The sequence below is a fragment of the Dromiciops gliroides genome, chromosome 1 (genome assembly GCF_019393635.1).
Source record: "Dromiciops gliroides isolate mDroGli1 chromosome 1, mDroGli1.pri, whole genome shotgun sequence".
NCBI classification, from domain to species: Eukaryota; Metazoa; Chordata; class Mammalia; order Microbiotheria; family Microbiotheriidae; genus Dromiciops; species Dromiciops gliroides.
This window is the reverse complement of record NC_057861.1, coordinates 524,836,777-524,858,031: the sequence shown is the minus strand read 5'-3', so window position 1 is coordinate 524,858,031 and position 21,255 is coordinate 524,836,777. Positions and strand designations below refer to the sequence as shown.

Sequence of the window (21,255 nt, the reverse complement as noted above, 5' to 3'; positions counted from 1 at the left end):
CCCAAAGACCCTTCCTCTACAATCAGAGGCATGAGATGCTGGGTAATGATCATAAAGACTGAGGCAGTGTGTGAAATGAAGAGGTGAGCAACTTGACTCCTGGATTCTAAGATGACAGAACATGAGTCCCCAATTGCTGCAAGGCAAAACTCCTTCCTTTGGCTTGTTATAAAGAAGAATTCGGGCCTAGGACTGTTGAACGAAAAACACCTCATTGCTAGATACAGCTTCTGAATAATCATGTTAGGCCAGCTTCTGCTCTGATGCTTCCAACTGTCTCTAGGGCACCTCTTTTAATGTTTGGTCCTTGTGATTGATGCCACTTCATTAGAATTCAAACCCTGCACTGGGATGTTGATTTAAAAGCACTACCTTCTGCCTTTTCTAGCCCTTCCAGACCTTCAGAAGCAGTAAGGTTGGCTTTTAGCTTGGGGACAAGTAAGTTCTTTTTTGTTTGAGCCATCTTGCGCCAATAACGTCAAGTCTAAGGTTCTTCGTTGGCACTATCAGCAGAGAGCACCCAGATGTGGCCAGTCCTGAGGAGAGAGTGGAACACTGATATATTTTGTTCTGGGGTGAAGGAGGAGACAGAGGCAGGAGGAACTCGGGAAATCGCATTCCCTTTATTCTCTTCAGCTACTCCACACAACCACCAGCGACACAACACTGTTTCTGACACACAACACTCAAGGAGGGGACCCCTCCCAGCCCACTGGTCTGGAAAATGAGGAGCCGTGGGGCAGTGAGGGAAAGCTAGGTCACCCTGACCTGGGCTGTGGAGTTTGGTGTCGGTTCACCATACCTCTAACAATGGTTAAAGGACTTCTCACCTCACTGCTCGATGGTTTAAGGTCTCTCCACCAGTCAGTATCCCCACTGCTAGCAAGTTGTCACCTAATTTCACAAGTCATAGCTCTGAAATCTTCCAGTTTCTCTCCTTAAGACTCTCTAACCCCACTCCTTCCAAGTCAGTTTCCAGTGTCTCCTTACACTGTCTCCAGCTTGCTGAATTGCCTTGGCTCCCTCCTCACCCTGGCCACTGCTGGTGACATTTTATTTTACTGGGGTTCAAAGGGTGCAGTTCTAGAATGAGGGGAAATGGCAAGGAGCTAGCGAAATAGATCAGGTAAGGGTGGTCTCCCCTGCAGTTCACTTAATTGACCCATCTTTAAATGTAGCTAGCTCTGGGATGGAAAACAGAAAAGTATAACGAGTTGGTGTTCCTGATTCTAGGGTGGGGCAAAGCCAATAGAGAGATGACACTGACATGGTGTGACTGCCCATACAAGCTATGGAGATGCACGGGGCAGCAGGGAGCATTCAAAGCTGAATAGAACAGTGAAAGTCACCAGCCCTGGGATTGGAGATTCAGGTATAGAACTGAGTACGTTTAGGGAAGAGAAAATTGAATGAAAGGATTGGATCCCAAAGGCTCTCTGACCTCTTCCCCTTTCTGCCTTGAAAACTCCAAATCCCAACCAGATCAGGCTCCCATCCTAAACTCTTTATTAGAGAGAAGACCCCAATCCCTCCCCCCCAACCCTATAACATGCGATCATCCTAATATTCTACACCCTATCTCCTCTACACAGCCTACAGTACAGCCCTCATAGGGCTGATTTCTGAGAACTACCCTCAGCTACTGCTCTCCCCTACAGGACTCTTCCCTTGGACTTTCTAGGGTTTCCCCTACTATTGCTCCTTAGGGCATACAATTCCTGTTTACTAAGGGGGTGGGAATACTTTTTGCCTAGCTTTACAAAGGTTTTATCTCTACAATTTATAGGGTATTTTTGCTTCTACTGGTTTAAAGGATTGTTTTTTCCTTCTAGACTTGAGCACTTCTTTTCTTCCCTTCAGTTTTGTAGAATTCATCCCCCCATGCAGGTACAAAGGGGAGGTCTTTTCTCATACTTTGCTTATAATTTAAAGGTATGCATTTTTGTGGGGTGGAGGGATGAAAATCTGTAATAGCTCACCCTTACGATTATTCTACGGGGCACCCCCTCCCACTAGAACATTATGGGGCTTTCCCACTCCAATCTGTCTAGCCTGATCATTGCAGTTTTAAATGTAGAAGTGGGTTCTCTTCCATATAATTCAGTGCTCCTTCTAGTCAATTCCAAACTCCCAGGGTTTTATAACTTCATGTGGAGGAGTGTTTTGGGGAGATAATTTTTTGCCTATATTCCCAAAAGGAGTCTCCCCCCTCCCTCCTTCCCAGAGCTAAACAGGAGTTTCCTTAATAGATCTGTAGTTTCCTTTGGGGAAATAATTCCTAGGATTTTTAAAAAAGTTTTATACAGCAGGGATCCTTAGTTTTATGGCTAAGACTTTAGGGATAGAATTCTCTTGTGCCATTTACCAAAGTCCTTTCTCCTCAACATTTACGCAAGGTGGGGAATCTTCCCCTATATATTTTAGGGGCAGTCTTCTTTGAACTGATTTGTAGAGTTAGCTCCCTTAAAGTCACATAACCCCCCCACCTCCCCCATTACAGGGTCATTTAATATAGGCTTACATGATTTGTATTCTCTTAGATATTGGAAGGGGTTAATGGGGGTCCCTCCAAGAAAGCAGTTTTATTTCTTTGGGTTTTCCCCTTCTAAGGTTTTTGGTTACACAGTACTGAGCTACCTAAAGAAAAACAGGGCATGTAGAAGTCACCTCACTGCAGAGCCCCATAACCCCAGAAGGCACCTGGGAGCCTGGGAGTAAAGGAAAACACTGGGAGATTAAAGGCATAAGGGACAAAAAAGGGGGGGGGGGGGTTACAGCCAACTCTTGATTACTACAGGGTGAAAAATCTTTGCTTAGCAGCCATCTGGGAAAGGCAGGAAGGGAGAATAATAATGCCCATTGGTCCATTCTGTCTTAATAGCCCTTATGAAAGGCTGGGTAGAACATCAGTATCAGGTTGTTGGATAATCTAAATTTCAGTCATCTAAGGTCTGTCCTCTTCCCCGCAGGTAATCAAGAGGTGGCTATAGTTTGAAGACTAAGGGAGAATTTAGTCACAGGCTTCAAGTCTCTAAAGGGCTTTATTCTTTGGAGGATGATTAGCAGCGATTCTCTCTCTCCATAAGAGGACAGAACAAGAGGAAATGGGCTATTGCTGCAGCAATTGAAATGGAGGTTAGACATCAGGAAGAACTTCCTAGGAGAAGTTCAGAACCTGAGAAGGGGGAGGATGGGGAGGCGGAAAATTGGAATCTTTCCCTGGAGAGGAGACCTCCGAAGATGTGGGCAGGCCTCCATCTGGGGAATTTTGCCACCACTAATCTTCTAAGATTTTGGTAACACAGTGGAAACAAAGTTTTCTCTCAAACATACCCTGCCAAGGATTATGTTTTACCAAGAAAATCTTTTTGAAAAAATTTCTTTTCTCCATGGTCTCCTGAGATTTGTAGGGACCTTCCAATATTTTTATACTGGAATTTTTAAACTCTTCCCTCCAAAACTTCAGAGTTGGAAAGGGGGTTTCCCATCCATCCTACTCAAGTTATTTTACCTTCACAATTTTAGGTTGTTTTTTTTTTTCTACAAAGGACTTAACGTTTTCCCTTTTACTTTAATAGGCTCCCCATAGCCCTCTTCTTTTCCTCTAACCCCCACAAAATAGGACTTTTCTCCTATTTTTATAGGACTCTCCCACCACAATTTATAGGACTTTTACCATTTCAAAGATTTTCTCCTGTAGACGCCTTGGGCTTTTCCCTGCTTAATGGTTTGTCTAAGCTTTCCCCACAGCAGATTAACAAGGGCACATTTTCTGCACGACTCCCATTCTCTTTCCTTTATAATTTAGTGCAATTCCTGACCTCTGATCTTGGCCCTCCCTCCCACCAACTCAACTGGGATTTCCCCCGAAGGAATCATCCAGGACAGGCTCTAAGAGATGATTCCTCTGATCGCTTTTCAGGAAAGAGAGGGAGGCTATTCTACAACTGTAGAGAAGTTGTTTCCCTGCCTTTTTTAGGGGGTTCCTAACTTAAGAGCTTTATAGTATTTTCCCTCCCTTTCTAAGCCCTATAGTTTCACAAGGATTTTCGTACAGTTTTATAGGGATGTCTAGAGACATAACAGAGCTTTCTTCCTACAATTGTATAGGGCTTTTTCCGACTAAAATTTATAGGGTTTTTCTGCTACAGACTTATAGGGTTTTCTTCCTACATATTTATAGGGGTTTCTACCCCCAACAGTTTTTTTCTCTACAGCCTTATAAAGGGATCCCCCCCACACACAACTTTGCAGGGTTTTCCCATCACTGATGCGTAGAAATGATTTTCTCTCAAGTGTCCTTCCTTTCCTTACAATCTTATTGGGCTTCTTATACTTCCCCCTATAATTTAATGGGGCAGTCAGGGCGTTTCCTCTCAGGATAGAGAGCGTCCCCATGCCTCCTACTACAGTTTCATAGGGTGACACCAGGATGGCTGCCCCGGTGAAGGAGAAGGGTTGTGGTTTCTGTGAAGCCTTCTCCACACTCAGGACATAGATAGGGTTTCTCTCCTGGTTGGGTTTTGGGGACTTCACACTGACTGCTTTCTGTTGTGGGGGATGCTTCCCCGTCCTGGCTCATTGGCAGTGTGGCTGCTTCTGGGAGGGTCTCCCCGGGTGGGTGGGGCTTTTCTTGGGTGTGGCTCCCTTGGTGCCGGATGAGGGCCAGGCGGTCCAGGAAAGACATGCTACAGACAGAGCAGCTGTAGGGTCTCGCCCCCAAAGGGCTCCGGAGGTGCTCTAGGAGAACAGAGGAGCTCTTATAGGGCTTTTCTCCTGCATGGACCTTCTGGTGCTGCAGGAGCTCAGAGCTGAGGCTGAAGCTTTTTTGGCACTCAGGGCATTTGAAGGGTTTCCCACTCAAGATGGGGCTGGGTCCTGCCCCTTCCCCAACACCAGTCCTATATTCAGGAAATATATAGGGTTTTTCATTTCCATGGGTGAGCTGATGTTGGTGGAGCACAGAACGGTCCAAGAAGCTTTCCCCACAGTGAGAACAGATGTAGGATTTGGGGGAGAGCAGCTCCAAATTCTGACTGAAGCTTTCTCGACCCTCAAGGTTTTTAGGGGTTGGTCCAATATGGTCCGTGCTGTCACCCTTCTCAGCCCCCAGACAGGATTTCCTCCCAAGGAAGGTCCTCTGGGAGCGGAGCTGAGAGGGATGGGGAGATGGACGTTCAGTACCATCGGTGCTTTTGTATGGGTTTTCTCCGATGTGTATCCTCTGATGCTGCATAAAAATCGCCTCATCATTAAAGCCCTTACCACACACCAAACACTTGTGTGGTTTGGCTCCGGGTGGCGGGAGAAGAGCTGATTCCCCAAGCCCCCCCGAGAATTTATATGGTTTCTCTCCTGCTGGGCTGGCAGACTCTGCCCCATCCCCCAGAGCTCCCCCAGAAGGGGGCTTTCCACCTCCATGTATTAGCCGATGTTGCAACAGCTCTGCTGCATCCACAAATGCCTTTCCACACTCAGGGCACAAGAAGAGGTTCTCATCCATATGCGTGCGGACATGGGTGATGAGGTTGGAGCTCTGGCTGAAGCTCTTTCCGCACTCAGGACACTTGTAGGGTTTCTCCCCGGTGTGGGTCCGCCGGTGTTGAATGAGGTGGGAACTTCGGATGAAGCTCTTGCCACAGTCCGGGCACTTATAGGGCTTCTCCCCTGTGTGGATACGCTGATGTCGGATGAGGGTGGAGCTCATTATGAAGCTTTTGCCACAGTCAGCACAGATGTATGGCCGCTCCCCTCGGTGGATGCGCTGGTGGTTAATGAGGTTGGAGCTGACACTAAAGCTCTTGCCACACTCAGGGCATTTGTAGGGTCGCTCACCTGTGTGGGTGCGCTGATGCCGCAACAGTGTAGCGCTGAGAGTAAAGGTCTTCCCGCACACCGGACACTTGAAGGGGTCCTCCCGGAGGTGAGTCCGCTGGTGCTTGATGAGGGTGGAACTGTGCCCAAAGCTTTTACCACACTCAAGGCACTCATAGGGCTTCTCCCCAGTGTGTGTGCGCTGGTGTTGTGTCAGCTCCGAGCTCTGGATAAAGCTCTTGCCACACTCGGTGCACCGATACGGCTTCTCGCCTGCATGTATCTTCTGGTGCTTGAGGAGGTTGTGGTTCTGGCCAAAGCGCTTGCCACATTCTGTGCACTTGTAGGGCTTCTCGCCCGTGTGGGTGGCCTGGTGTTGGATGAGGTCTGAGCTGCGGTAGAAGGCACGTCGGCACTCACCACACTTGTAGGGCTTCTCACCCGTATGAGAGCGTTGGTGCTTGATGAGGTTGGTGCTCTGGGTGAAGGCCTTCTCACACTCAGTGCACTTGTAGGGCTTCTCGCCTGTGTGTGTCCGCTGGTGCTGCACCAGGTTGGAGCTCCAGCTGAAGCACTTACCACAGTCAGGGCACTTGTAGGGCTTCTCGCCCGTATGGGTGCGCTGGTGCTGCACCAGATGGGAGCTCTGCGTGAAGCTCTTGCCACACTCAGAGCAGGTGTTGGGGCGTTCACCTGTGTGGATACGCTGGTGCCGGAGCAACTTGGACCACTGGCTGAAGCTCTTACCACACTCATTGCAGATATAGGGTTTGTCACCCCCTGAGGGCCGGCCCTGCACCAGCTCACGAAGGCTGGGTTCACTGGCTGTCACTATTGGAGGATTGTTCCAGGTAGTCAGGGCCCCCCACTGCCAGCCTGCCTCACAGGCCTTGGTCCAATCAGAGGGTGTGGGAACTGACTCGGAGGCTGGATTATCCAAAGGAATTTCCTCCAGGGGCATCTCTGGGGGATCCTTGGGTTCTGGACTATGGGGTGGGTCTCGCAAAGACACCTCATCCCCTGACCCCTCTGGCTGAAGATTCTCTTCCTCATTTTCAGTTCTAGCACCTATGAGAGAAAGGAAAAATCCAGACTCCAGTCTCTCTCAGAATCCAGGGGTCCAGACCCAATATGTCCCCCTTTGGTTTTCCCCTAGACCTGTTCCCCTCCCAGAACCCTGACAATCTACTCCCCAGCATGTCTCTTGTCTTAGGACCACAATTCTCTTCTTGTTCCCCTCACCTTTATGACCATCTCTCAGGCTCTCCTCAGGGCCCTGGAGATCTGGGCCCCATAACTCTGCCCCTTGCTCCATCCTACAGATCAGGGCCGGTGTGGGGTTCAGGGGACCCTAGGGAAGGAAAGAGATGAGAATGTGATAGGGCTGGGAACTGATTTTGCACACTGGAGAAAACGGAAAGATTTCACCATGGTGGGAAAGTTAGATTCTCTGAAGCTCAATTTTCCCTTTCTCAGGACTCAGTACCCTTCCTCCTCATTTCTTTGGTTCCCAGTCTCCCTTCTTTTCTCATGGCCAGTTTCTTGCTCTAGGTTTTGGTTTTTCAGGAAATCAGTAAGGTAAATTAAGAAGCCCAATTAAAATCTCATTAAGCATAAATACTTTGAACTCTGTTTTGGGCTTAGAAGGCATTAAGACCTCCCACCATGGGGTGGGGGAGGGGGAAATATGAGGTTCTCACCCCATACCACAGATGCCTAGGGGCTGGGAAACCAGGCAGGGTAAACCTGTTATTTCACCAATCAGGGAAGCTCATTAAGACTCTAATTTTTCTTCCTTATTAGAGCTGCTAATTAAGGCCAATAAATGCTTCCTTTATGAGGTTTGGAAAGAGCTGGGGTTGTCTTTGACATTTAAAGGGTTAAAAAAAAGATCACTTGCCTTGGGGAGAACAAGTTTTCCAACGGTATAGGAGTACTTTCCCCTTCCCCGTTATTCAAGTATTGGGACAACCTCAGGAAGAGACTCGGGTTTGGCTTGCTGGTCTCAAGCAGAGCAGGAAAAGTTGCAGTAGGAAGAAGGTAGGATTATATCACTTAGACGTAGATGTATGAGGTTATTAAGCACAACCAAAGGAAGGCAAAAAAAAACAACCCCAAAAAACAAAACAAAAAAAACCCAACCAGGGTTGTCTTAAAAGAGAACTCCCATGGTAGCTACTGGACCACTTTCCATAGACTGAATAAAGTGTACTTTTGAGCTGGGAAAAGAACAGACCTGGAAGCAAGGGAAAGGATGGCATGACCTAAAGAAGTGTTTCATGTCTAGGTAAAATTTCAATTGTTTCCTGCTCCATTATAGGACTAAATTATATGAAGAGCCGGAACCAAGATCAAGTAATTTCTACCTAAATCTTTTTGCAGCTTCATATCCCTTCTTAAGCTTTTTTCTGAGGTCAAGAAAGTGTGGTGCTAGCTCTTCAAATAATATTTAGGGAGCAAGACACTGAATTCTTCCTTTAAGACTCTCCAAAATATGCCTGATTCAATGCCCTTGAATAAGAGATTTTATATGAGGATAGCAGAAAAAGATCAAGGGGGTCAGAGTGGATTCAGACATGAACAATTGTAACTCAAAAACAAATAACGATGCCTGTATATAAGAATGGGAGAAGAGGTTATAAAAATGGTGAGGGTAGGTTTTGGGGAAGAGGGGGAGGAAAATGCTAGGCATAGGCAGTGGTATGCTGGAGCCAGTTCCTATCAGCTATGCCCATAATTACATTTTCAGAGTGAGCATTTATACCTCAGAAATTAGCATATGCTTCCAATCAGGACTTGATTTATTGTTTTGTTGTCTAGACTTAAGAAAGTGATGGAGAAAATGTTAATAATGAAGATTAAACTTAAACGCATGTCATACATATTTTTTTAAGAGAACCAGTTGTTAAACATTTACAACATACCCCTCAGTATAGAATATGTATAAGTGTTCTTGTGCTTGCATGGGAAGTGGAAATCTTGGAGAAGGTCCAAAGAAGAAAAATGATAATGAAGAGCAAGCTGAAGAATTCAAGAGGAAGGGGATAGGGCTATGTTGACTACATTATAGCTTTTATTCCTCTTCTCCACAAAGGGCAGTCTCCGAGGGAAATATTACAAAGGATAGTAAGTAGGGGCAGGAAGGTTAGGCTTTAAGAAGCAATATTTATCCCTCAAGATTTTTTTTCTTATATTAAGAAAAGCTTCCAACTGAAAGATGCTTGGGGAAGGCCAATCCTATCTGAAGACAGGTAAAGAGATAAGACAACTCCCTACCACCTTCTCCCCAACTTTTGTACTCTACAGACCTGGAGAGAGAAGATTTTCTAATTACCTTGCTGCATATAAGCTCAGGTGAGAAGTGAGAAGAGTTCAATATGTATACAAAGGATAGACTGGCAGGAGATACATATGTATGTATGTATGTATGTATGTGTATACACATATATATGAATTGGAATGATCAGACTCAGTGATCCAGAGTAGAAAAGAAAGGGTTAGTAGAAAACAGCACTGGGCCTAAGTAATAAGTCAGGGTGACTCAGAGCAATCACCAGGCCCACCTGAGGAAGAAAATGATTTAAAAAACAAAAAAAGAGCAGGAGGATGACCAGAGTCCCCTAAAATTTTTCTGACTTCTCCCTTAAAAGATCCCAAAGGACCTAGCTGATTTCCTCTATATTTGTAAGGAAGCCCCAAAATGAAGGAGGTGGGGAAACAAACACAAAAAGGAGAAGGAATCATCCTCAGGGTCACCCTGAAAAAGGGACAGAGAGAGGAAAATTCAGACACCCTAACCTCCAGGCCCTGACTCACCCCAATACACATGATTCTTTTAGCAGAACTCTGCGCCCCCCCCCCATCCCAATCCTCTTCTAGTAAACCTTCCAATCTACAACCTCAGCTTCTAACAACACCAGTAATCTTTGCTCCCTTCTCAGAACCCAGGTCTCCTTTCAGAACTGAAGCACTAACGGGATCTTGCCCTGGAACCCCTAGTCCCTCTTTAGATTTAATTCCATTTTCCCAGAATGCTCAAGCCTCTAGTCCTCCCCATCAGCCTAGACCCCCTCTCTCTACCCAGAATCCTCTAGCACTCTCCCTCTCTCCCTCCACCCTAACAGCCCCCGCCCCCCACCCAGGGGAACAGGATGAGGAGAGGAAACAGCTTCCAGAACCCAGGTGTCCAGCTTTCCTGTCCTCCTAGGTTCTTTGTCTTTCCCCCTTAGGCCACTCAGGCCCCTCTCGACCGCCCCCACTTCCCATGAACCCAGGTGTCCCCGACTCACGGCTCTGGGGGCTGGGAAAAGCTGAAAGGCAGGATACAGCCCCAGGGGACTTAACCCCTTAAGTATCCTGCCTTAGGGTTTTGGCTAGACGCTGAGGACTCTGGGGTCCTTCTCAGGGGGCGATCCCAGTCTGAGGACCCGGGACCAGTTCAGGGTGACTGGGACGGAGCAGGAAGTGACCCCAGCTTCCCGGGCCCCTCTAGCCTGGAGTCAGAGCGCCAGCTCTATGGGATTTAACCCTTCACTGCCCACAGCGCCAGAAAAACGGGGAACAGTAGAAGTCAGGGGGCTGGGAATCGTACTCACTCTTAGACTGTAAGAAAAGAGTAAGGTCAGGAGGCAGAAGCCTGAGGACTTTAGAGGCGGGAGACCGAACTTAAGGAAAAACTCAAACACTCGAAAATATCTCCGGATTCCATTCTTCTCCTTTCTAAGTAGGGCCTGGCAACATTTTCCAGAAAACTGGCTATCTGATCCATCTGTGCTGATTTTCCCGGAGCCATTCAGCAGTCCCCTCTCCTTGTTCTGGGTGCAGATATGGAGAAGGACCAGGACTGACCCAGCATAGGAGCTAAGAGCAGAGGGTAGAAATGCTTATATTATCAGAAGGGAGCATACGGGGCTCGAGAGTTGATCCAGGGCCCAGGAAACAGAAAAGCAGAGGACAGTGTAGGAGGATATGCTAAATATGAAATTGTTGTTCAAATTAAATGCATAAAAAATATGAAAAGGAGATCTGGTGATATGAAGAAATAAACGAGCATCTGATGAGTTCTCTGATGACATGAGAGAATCCTCAGGCTTCCCTCTCTTGGCTTTATGGAGGGCCATTTATAAAATGAAAGTCCTTCTTCCTTTCTCATTTTTAGGAATCATGTTGTGCCTATACCCCAGACTCTTATACCGTAAGAGAAGTTACCTTCTTGAAAGAACAGGCCCTCAATAATCCTCTCAGCTGTGTAGATTCCCAGCTAGTTATTTAGGTGGTTGAAGCAGCAACATACAATTTCAAAAATGTTTTACTAATATCTTTTCTTTCCCTACCTATCACCTTCATTTCCAAAACTATTTTTCCTCACTCTCCTACCCTTAGGGTCATATGGATTTCAGTTGGGGGGGGGGGGGTTGGCATGAGGCAATGGGGGTTAAGTGACTTGCCCAGGGTCACACAGCTAGTAAGTGTCAAATGTCTGAGGTCAAATTTGAACTCAGGTCCTCCTGAATCCAGGGCCAGTGCTCTATCCACTGTGCCACCTAGCTGCCCCCTTCCCTATTTCTATTTTTTTTTTTTTGCGGGGCAATGGGGGTTAAGTGACTTGCCCAGGATCACATAGCTAGTTAAGTGCCAAGTGTCTGAGGCCAGATTTGAACTCAGGTACTCCTGAATCCAGGGCCCGTGCTTTATCCACTGCGTCACCTAGCCGCCCCCTTCCCTATTTCTTTTAATGACATCCTCCTCCTGCTCCTCCTGGTACTTCAGATTGTTATCTTTTCTTGCTTCCTTCTTTCCCTCCACTTCTTATTAGTGCCATGAAGTCTTTTTTCATAAAGTTTATTGAACCCACCTTTTTTCTTTCTAAGCCCATTTCCTTAATCATAACTTTCTTTTTTTTTTTTTTTTTTTTAGTGAGGCAATTGGGGTTAAGTGACTTGCCCAGGGTCACACAGCTAGTAAGTATAAAGTGTCTGAGGCCGGATTTGAACTCAGGTACTCCTAAATCCAGGGCCCGTGCTTTATCCACTGTGCCACCTAGCCGCCCTCCCTTAATCATAACTTTCTAAGGACCACCTATCAAGGATGCTACAAAGGGGATTACTACATGGGGTGGGAGATTGTCCTCGATGACTTGTAAGGTCTCATCCAAGTGTGAGATTCTACAATTCTAGTTTATATTCTCATTATCTTTCACCCCAACTATTACACATTGGCCTCCTAATTGATACCTGTCTGTCTCTTCCTCCTACCAGTTCTCTGGGCTCCAATTGTCCAGTACCTTTAGTCACATTAAATTGCCTAAAACAACATTTCTATCAGGTCACTCTTGTGTTCAGAAACCTTCGCCTACAAAAGGGTTTTTTCCAACTGTTTCAGGTCATGGAAATCTGTGCATACCCCATGTACCCATATTTCTGACCACCAACATGACACTGGGTGTCTTCTATAAATATATTCTTGTCACCTGTACCTCGATTTGTCCTAAAGTGACTCCACCATCAACTAATCAACAAATAGTTATGCATCTAGGGATAATAATATAAAGAATGAAACAATCCATATTCAAAAGGAACTTACATTTTAATGAAGGACACAAGTATATATATTTATAGAATAAATATTAGTTAAATACAGAGTAGTTTGAGAGAGAGGTCACTAGCAATATGGTGGGGGAAGGATCAGGAAAGGTTTAATTATGAAGATGGCACTTGAACTATGTCTTAAAAAAGGAGAGGGATTCTATACGGTGGAGGTGAGGAGGGAACACGATTCAGGTATTGGGGACAGCCAGTGCGAAGGCATGGACACAAAAGATGGAGTGCTGTGAATGTGGAGTAAAGAGAAGGCCACTTTGGTTGGGATGAGGAAGAATGTCCAATAAGGCTGAAAAGATACATTGGGAACAAATTGTGAAAGAAAAGCTTTAAAAGCTAAGCAGAGCCTTTTTCAGCTTCTGACTTACAAGATGACCAAGAAGAGGAGGAACAATGGGTGCGCCAAAAAGGGCAAGGGCCATGACCACGTGCAGCCCCTCCGCTGCACCAACTGCACCTGCTGCATGCCCAAGGACAAGGCCATCAAGAAGTTCATCATCCGCAACTTCGTGGAAGCCGCAGCAGTCTGGGACATCTCTGAGCCCAGTGTTTTCGACTCTTATGTGCTCCCCAAACTGTATGTGAAACTGCATTACTGTGTGAGCTGCACGATCCACAGCAAGGTAGTGAGCAATCGGTTTCGTGAGGCATGAAAGGATCGGACACCCCACCCCGCTTGAGACCTGCTGATGCTGCCCCCAGGCCCCCTCCAAAGCCAATGTAAAGATGTATCTGCCTATCAAAATTCCTGAACTAATCAGAGGAAAATAAAATGGTTGGTTTACCTTAAAACAAAACAAAAAACTAAGCAGAAGGGGCAGCTAGGTGGCACAGTGGATAAAGCACTGCCCCTGGATTCAGGAGTACCTGAGTTCAAATACGGACTCAGACATGCTTTACCAAAAAAAAACCCCAAAAAACACAACAACAACAAAAAACCCTAAGCAGAAGGAGGTGGCTAGGTTGGCTAGGTGACACAATAGATAAAGCACCAGCCTTGGATTCAGGAGGACCTAAGTTCAAATCCAGCCTCAGACACTTGATACTTACTAGCTGTGTGACTCTGGGCAAGTCACTTAACCCTCACTGTTCTGCCCCCCCCCCCAAAAAAAAAAGAAAAAAGAAAAACTAAGCTTATACTTGATCCTACAGACAACTGAAAGTCACTGGGGTTTATTGAATAGGAAAGTAAAATGGTCAGATCTGTGCTTAAAGGAAAATCATTTTAGTGGCAATGTGGAGGATAGAGGAAGACCTGAGGCAGGGAGAATAATTAGGGGTTACTGCAATCACCTAGTGAGGGGTGATAAGGGCCTTAACTAAAGTTGTAGCTGTATGAATATTGTTGTTGTTTGTCCTTAATTCTCAAAGAGGATCATGACATTGGGGTGATGTCATGACTTGCAGTAAATTGGATTTAAGTGAGGGAGAGCTGTGCAAAGTCACCAACCTCACTCTCTCCTCCAGAGCCATCTGGGTCATCATCTTGCCATCAGTGGCAAGGTATAAATCAGGACGACTGGAGATGGCCCTGCATGCTTAAGGCAATTGGGGTTAAGTGACTTGCCAATGGTCACACAGCTAGTAAGAGTCTGTGGCCATATTTGAGCTCAGATCCTCCCAACTTCAGGGCCGGTGCTCTATCCACTGTGCCACCCAGCTGCCCCTAAGAGAAGGGACCAGATGTAGAGATGTGGCAGTAGAAAGAACAACATTTGGTAGCTGATTGGCTATAGTAAATGAAGGAGCATGAGGAATCAAGAATAACACTACTGGGGCAGCGAGGTGGTGCAGTGGATAAAGCACTGGCCCTGGATTCAGAAGGACCCAAGTTCAAATCTGGCCTCAGACACTTGACACTCACTAGCTATGTGACTCTGGGCAAGTCACTTAACCCTCACTGCTCCTCAAAAAGAGAGAGAGAGAGAGAGAGAGAGAGAGAGAGAGAGAGAGAGAGAGAGAGAGAGAGAGAGAAAGAGAATAACACTATGGTTAAGAACACAGTAGGCTGAAAGGTTAGTCATGCCTTCTAAACAAATAGGAAGTTTGGAAGGGAGTAGTTTGAGGAGCAAAGAAAATATCATGGACATGCTTTGTCTCCAGAATATCCAGTTTGAAATTTCCTATAGGTAACTGGTGGTCTAGGACTGAAATTCAAAGGAAAGACTGGGGCTACATATATCAATCTGTGACTCATCAAAACAATCTGTAGTAATCAAAACAATGGGGGTTGGTGAGGTCATCAAAAGAGAAAAATATAGAGAAAAAAGAAGAGTCCATCTCAAAACCTTGAGGAACACCCCCAATTATTGAATAGGATACAGATGATGAGCCAGCAGATGATACTGAGAAAGAGTGGTCAGACAGGTAGAAAGAGAACCAGAAGAGAGGACTATTACTAAATCCCTGAGAAAATAGTGTCCAGGAGGAGAGTGTGGTCAACAACATTAAATCAAGGAGATAAATCAATAAGGGTGAGGACTAGGGAAAAGCCATCAAATGTGACAACTATGGTATGACTTTAGAGAAAACAATTTAAGTTGAGTGGAGTCAAAAAACTAGATTGTAAGAGGTTGAGGAGAGGAGAAGTAGAGGCAATGAATACTGACAGCTTTTTTTAAAAAGAATTTGGCTTAGAAAAGAAGGAGAGAGAGGATAGTATGAGAGGTGAGCAAAATCTGCTGCAGGTCTTTTAGGACTGGGGAGACTTGTGCATATGTATAATGGGGCGCTCTGGCTCATTTATAGAGCGACTTGGATATCATCTTCACAAGGACAAAGATAGGTAGATCCTTCTGGGAGAATTATGATGCTGTATAAAGGAAATGTCTTGGATGGACCAGAGCACTCAATGCTGAATTAGATTAAAATATAATTGGGAAATATTTAACAAAATAAATAAAAATACAATAGAACATCGATCACATTCATATGTGGTTTTCTAAGTCAATATGTGGCCTGAAGGGATCCATATGTATAGTTTAGTGGTCTCTGTTTCTATTTGAGTATAATACCACTAGACTAGAACACTGAGTAACCGGTTCTGGTTAGCTAACCACATAGTGAAGGGAGGTTCTCTGATTAGCTTTAAAGACATTCAAAAAAGACCTGTCAGTTTCAGCTACAACCTCTGTGCAGCACTGTCTTCAGCTGCACCCAGGGGGTGTGACAGTGTCTAGGGAGAAATTAGGTTGTAAGGGGAAGAAGGATCATGGATCCTTGCTCCATCTAAGACCAGAAAGGCCCCTGAGAAATGGGACCTCTTTGAACTTTTTATTCCTTTTTTTCTGTTCTAGGTACAAGAAACAGAGCCTCCAATTTGGTCATCAGAGGGAGCCACATGAATCTGGAAGTCAGAATCCAGGCATGATTGCCACCTAGCATTGGAGAGTGAGCTTTGAGAACCTAGCCCAATAGAAGGACTCATCTAGCAGTGATACTGCTACCTTTGAACTTGAACTTGGTAGGACCAATATTTCCTCACAAGAAATTAACTACATTATAACCCTAATCCCTTCCCCCCGCCAAGACCAAAGTACTATAGAGGAGATTATGCCCCCAAAGCTGGGAGTGTATGTTTGTATATTTGTTCTTGGTATACCTGTGAAGTGAATATCCCTTTGTAAAAGCTACATGTTAAGTGGTTAAAAGGAACTGACATGCTAGTCATGGGGAAATGACACACACCACTCCTACCCCTTCCTAATGGAAAGAAACACAGCCAGTGAAAATTCCTTCCAATGCAGTAGAGAAGATGAATGTAACAGGCCCAGCCCTTAGAAAGTTGAAGCCAGAGTAAAGACATTTCACATGTTTGAAGGAAACGGAGGAAACCAATAGACAGGGAGAAGTCAAAGATCAGAAGGGGGAAAGAGAAGATTGAAGTTGCATTGTATTGGAGAAGATGGGAAAGGAAGGGATGAAGAGCACATGTAGAGCAAGGGCATCATCTTTCACAGTAAACTAGATCACCTTTCCTAAGGATCTCATTTTTGTCAAATGTATCACCATTCAATCATTCAAAACTTATGTGAATACTCTGGGCAAGTCACTTAACCCCAATTGCCTCACAACCCCCCCACCCCCCCGCAAAAAAAAAAAAACAAAAACTTATGTGAATATCTCTTATATGCAAAGCCCTATAAGAGCTGTGATTGTTCCAGACCCCCAGGACAGAAACCTAGAGAGTCATCTATCTTTTTCTTTCCTTCATCCATTAGCTCTACTTTCTACCATTCACAATAAACCAAGTAATTTCTTCCTTTGAAATATCTCTTGGATTCGCCCTTTCTCTATTCTCAGTTCTGCCGTCTTAATCTACGGATTAACCAACTCACACCTGGATTACAAGTGGTTTTCTTATTTCTAGTCTCTCCCTTCTAATCAATACAGCTGCTAAACTACTTTCCTAAAACACCATTTTATTCATATTATTCACCTGTTCAAGGGCCTACAATGGTTTCCTATTGCTTGCCCCTTCAGATTCAAGGCCCTTTGTACTAGAGACCTTGCATTCCTCCCCAATACACATACTCAATGTTAGTAACATAGAGCTCCTCCTTAGCCTTCATTCTGGGTTCATTTCTGCCTCAATGGATTTGTTTTAAATATTTACCCTGTTAGAACACTGTCCTTCTCCTATGGAGACTATTCCAATTCTGCCCATCCTTTAAAGCAGTGGTGCCAGGGCGGCTAGGTGGCGCAGTGGATAGAGCACCAGCCCTGGAGTCAGGAGTACCTGAGTTCAAATCCAGCCTCAGACACTTAACATGTACTAGCTGTGTGACCCTGGGCAAGTCACTTAACCCCAATTGCCTCACTTAAACCCCCCCCCCCCAAAAAAAGCAGTGGTGCCAAATTCAAATAGAAACAGGGACCACTAATCCAGATATCAGCATTCCTAGGGGCTACATATGGACAGTTTTTAAACATAATATTATCTATGTTTTATTATATTTATTTATTTTGTTAAATATTTCCTAATTATGTGTTTTGTTTTGTTTTGTTTTTTGGTGGGGCAATGGGGGTTAAGTGACTTGCCCAGGGTCACACAACTAGTAAGTGTCAAGTGTCTGAGGCCAGATTTGAACTCAGGTGCTTCTGAATCCAGGGCCGGTGCTTTATCCACTGCGCCACCTAGCCACCCCCCCCCCCAATTATGTTTTAATCTGGTTCAGGACACACTTGGGAGTGTTACAGCTGCAGGTTTGACAACTCTGCTTTAAAGTCTACTTCATATCTTTCATGAAGCCTTCTCTGACCATGTCAGAACACAGTCATCTCTCCCTTCTTGGAGCACTTAATCCACATTACTGGTTTCATATAAGATGTTTTGTTTCACTAGGTTGTAAACTCTTTGAAGAAAGAAGTCATGGGGCAGCTAGGTGGCACAGTGGATAAAGCACCAGCCCTGGATTCAGGTGGACCTGAGTTTATATCCGGCCTCAGACACTTGACACTAGCTGTGTGACCCTGGGCAAGTCACTTAACCCTCATTGCCCTGCAAAAAAAAAAAGTCATATCTGTCACATGGACCCTCCACTTACTATGTGTTGTATATGCACAAAGCACTTAAGTCTTTGTTCTCTGTTGGCATTTAATGTGTCAGAGCTAAGTTACCATATTTCATATGTCAGAAGGTACAACCATATTACAGAATCACAGAACCACAGAAATGTTTACTAAAAAGGACCTGAGAGGAAGCTAGGTGACACACTGGATAGAGCACCAGCCCAGGATTCACCAGCCCTGAGTTCAAATCCAGCCCCAGACACTTGACACTTACTAGCTGTATGACCCTGGGCAAGTCACTTTACCCCAATCACACACACACACACACACACACACACACACACAAAGGACCTGAGAGTTTATGTTATCTCAATAGGCCAGGCTCAAAAAGGTTAAATCACAGAGAAAACAGTGGCAGAACAGTCTTGGAATACTAGTCCCTGACACCTATTCCAATGCTCTTACTGCCATACATCAATAAATTGTTCATCTCTTATAAATTAATTCCTTATTTTATCAAATCAACGACATCAAAATTTCTGACACAGACACAGCTGAGGAGTAAGTGCTCAGACTTCATTCCCTAGGATTCCCCTGAGATCCAGAAAATATTGGTCAATGGGAAAAACTAGCTGGACCCAGAATTCCTTAGGTGAGAACACCAGTGAGGTGGGGAGTTTAAAAAGCAGGCCTGCTAACAGTAGTCATGCATACCCTTGAGATGGCTTTGGTAAAGGCTGGGAGGGCAAAAGTATGGAGAGCAGTCCCACCATGGCATTCAGGCATCCAGGGATCCTGGCAGAAGCTTAAAGATCCCAGAACTCAAGGCAGAGGCTTCAGATCTCCAGCCTGCCATAGGATTCTCAACAAAATGCCAGCCTGCTCCAAGAGGCATCTCCATGTAAAGGCGGGAGGACAGCCTCTCATTCTTAGGTGAATGCACAGGATACTTGGTTGATACAATCCCCACATTGGACTTTGGAGCATATGCAGAAATTCTGTAGCAGGCTGTTTGATCAACTATGGAGCCAGAACCAGGAGAACATTCACAAGGAACTAACTGGTCAAAACACTTCTTTTCTCTGGTGGGGCTGTCATTTAAGGAGGCCAAGCTGCTGGGGGGAGGGGCCTCAAGCCCTCTGTCACCCAGAGCCAACATGAAGCCAAGAGTGGATAGCCTTGCTGTTGTTTCTGTCTCGGAATTGTCTGTCCTTTCCTGCTTTTAGGTGAAAGAGACGAGATGGCTACAACCTTGTGAGTTTCAGAAGTTTTGGAGAGCAAGCCATCAGAAGTCTAGATGCTAGAATTCAAGGCAGCATTTTCCAGAAGTCAGATAGTATGAAGCAGAGAACTGAGTCACCTGCCCTGCCCAGTCCAGCAGTAACGGAGATGGAGACTCATCTATCCATCAGTTATGCCACATTTGGTGGGGTGAGTGCTATACAGAATTTGCATTAAATTTAAGCCCATTCTTCCCATATATAATGTTGTTGTTGTTGTTTGTCCTTCGTTCTCAAAGAGGACCATGACATTTGGGTGATGTCATGACTTGCACTGAATTGGATTTAAGTGAGGGAGGGCTGTGAAAGTCACCAATTTCACTCTCTCCTCCAGAGCCATGTGGGTTAAATGGCAAGATAGATATCTGGATGACTGGAGATGGTCCCAGATGCTTTTTCTTTCTTTCTTTTTTTTTGGGGGGGGGAAAGGGCGGGGCAATGAGGGTTAAGTGACTTGCCCAGGGTCACACATCAAGTTAGTGTCAAGTGTCTGAGGTCAGATTTGAATTCTGGTCCTCCTGAATCCAGGGCCGGTGCTTTATCTACTGTGCCACCTAGCTACCCCCTGTCCCAGATGTTTTTGAGGCAATTGGGGTTAAATGACTGGCCCAGGATCACATAGCTAGTAAATATCTGAGGTGAGATTTGAACTCAGGTCTTCCAAACTTCAGGGCCAGTGCTCTCTATTCACTGCACTACCTAAGTGCCCTCCTAGGGACAATAGAAAAGTAAGCTACCCTCCACTCCTGCCCCCAAGTGTAGAAATGTTTATACTTCTCTTTTTGCTATATCTTTGCAGAGAATATCCCTTTGTAAAAGCTAATTGATATTAATTGGTCAAATGGAACTTAGGCACTAGGTGGGAGGAACATACCAGAGTGAAATCTTTAGTCAACAGCATTATAGAAAGATACCCTGAAACTATCAGGGGTACCTTAGAATCCTGTCTTTGAGATATAGCTGACCTTGCTCTGAGAGAGTGAGTCCTGAGAAGTGTTATACACACAACCCAATAAAGTAGACAATACTACATCCTAATATTTTTACTACTGGGCCATGAGTTCAAAGTAACTGTCCCTCCTCCAATATACTATTGAAAGAATAATGAGGATTAAGGACATATATTTAATTATATGCCCCCTAGAGTCTGGAGATGGTTGCACTCATTTGTATATGAGGGCAAGAATGTGTTTATTACTCAATAACGTTTCCCTTAGTATTATGTCTTAACTGCAGACAGCATAGCTTAGGGAACAAAAATCTGGCCTTGGAGTTGAGAAGACCTGGGTTCAAGCCACACCCCTCACACACAGTAGCTGTGCAACCCTGGCCAAGTCACTTAATGCCTCAGTGCAGCAGGCAACTTTCAAAGTTGCAGAGAAGGTACATTGGTAGAGGTCCCATTCCTATTCCTAATTAAAGGTTTCACTCCACATTAGATCTGGGGAAAATAGTAGGGTCTTAGATCAAAATTTCTCAGGGGCACTTCAGGGATCTTCTATTACACTTACATTGACTTTATTTAAAGAGATCAGTATGGGTATTCCTTCTCCAGGCCCTCTATCCACTGCATCACCTTGCTGTGGGGCTTCAGTCACTTCATCTGTAAAATGAAGGGGCTGGAAAATACACGGAACAGAACAAAGGAGATTCAGGAGACACTGACAGGGAAGTTTTATTTCCATCATGCTCAATTTAATATGCACTTAAAAAACAATGTGACTAAAGTTCACAGTTTCATATACAATTCTCATTTGTTCTTTGTGTATTAAAATGTCTGTTGATGTTTCTTAAGTTCATAATAAAAAAGAAAAATGTAAAAAGAAAATAAAATCAGGCAACTAGGACAGAAAAAAATAAAGAGATACAGTACCCCCTTTCCTTGGGGCAGCTAGGTGGCAAAGTATACCGAGCTTGGAATCAGGAAGATTCATCTGCCTGAGTTCAAATCTGGCCTCAGACACTTACTATCTGCATAACCCTGGGCAAGTCACTTAACCCTGTTTGCTTCAATTCCTTGTCTGTAAAATGGTCTGGAGAAGGAAATGGCA

The 21,255-nt window shown here is 45.0% G+C and overlaps 2 protein-coding genes across 4 annotated transcripts; one reads left to right on the top strand and one right to left on the bottom strand.

Annotated features, from left to right (window-relative positions):
* Nucleotides 1-628: 628 nt before the first annotated feature.
* On the bottom strand, nt 629-10,264 carry ZNF629 (zinc finger protein 629). Of its 3 annotated transcripts, XM_043977447.1 has the most exons (4): nt 10,104-10,264; nt 7,715-9,571; nt 7,057-7,165; nt 629-6,882 (listed from the first exon to the last, which is right to left on the bottom strand). In XM_043977447.1, the coding sequence occupies exons 3-4, from the start codon at nt 7,127-7,129 to the stop codon at nt 4,415-4,417; spliced, it is 2,541 nt and encodes an 846-aa protein (XP_043833382.1). In that variant the 5' UTR covers nt 7,130-7,165; nt 7,715-9,571; nt 10,104-10,264; the 3' UTR covers nt 629-4,414. The 3 variants fall into 3 exon arrangements, with proteins under 3 accessions (XP_043833382.1, XP_043833383.1, XP_043833384.1); XM_043977448.1 differs by lacking the exon at nt 7,715-9,571; XM_043977449.1 differs by lacking the exons at nt 7,057-7,165; nt 7,715-9,571.
* Nucleotides 10,265-12,784: 2,520 nt separating this feature from the next.
* Nucleotides 12,785-13,066, top strand: LOC122741579 (40S ribosomal protein S26-like). Its single transcript, XM_043985215.1, has one exon. It carries the CDS (start codon nt 12,785-12,787, stop codon nt 13,064-13,066), a length of 282 nt encoding a protein of 93 aa, XP_043841150.1.
* The last annotated feature ends 8,189 nt before the right edge of the window (nt 13,067-21,255 follow it).

Bases quoted from the DNA above. Each gene is read 5' to 3' on its own strand.
- ZNF629 (XM_043977447.1), bottom strand. From the start codon at position 7,129: ATGGAGCAAGGGGCAGAGTTATGGGGCCCAGATCTCCAGGGCCCTGAG. The intron at 6,883-7,056 runs GTGAGGGGAACA...TTTCTCTCATAG, and splicing joins CCTGAGAGATGGTCATAAAG to GTGCTAGAACTGAAAATGAG.
- LOC122741579 (XM_043985215.1), top strand. From the start codon at position 12,785: ATGACCAAGAAGAGGAGGAACAATGGGTGCGCCAAAAAGGGCAAGGGC.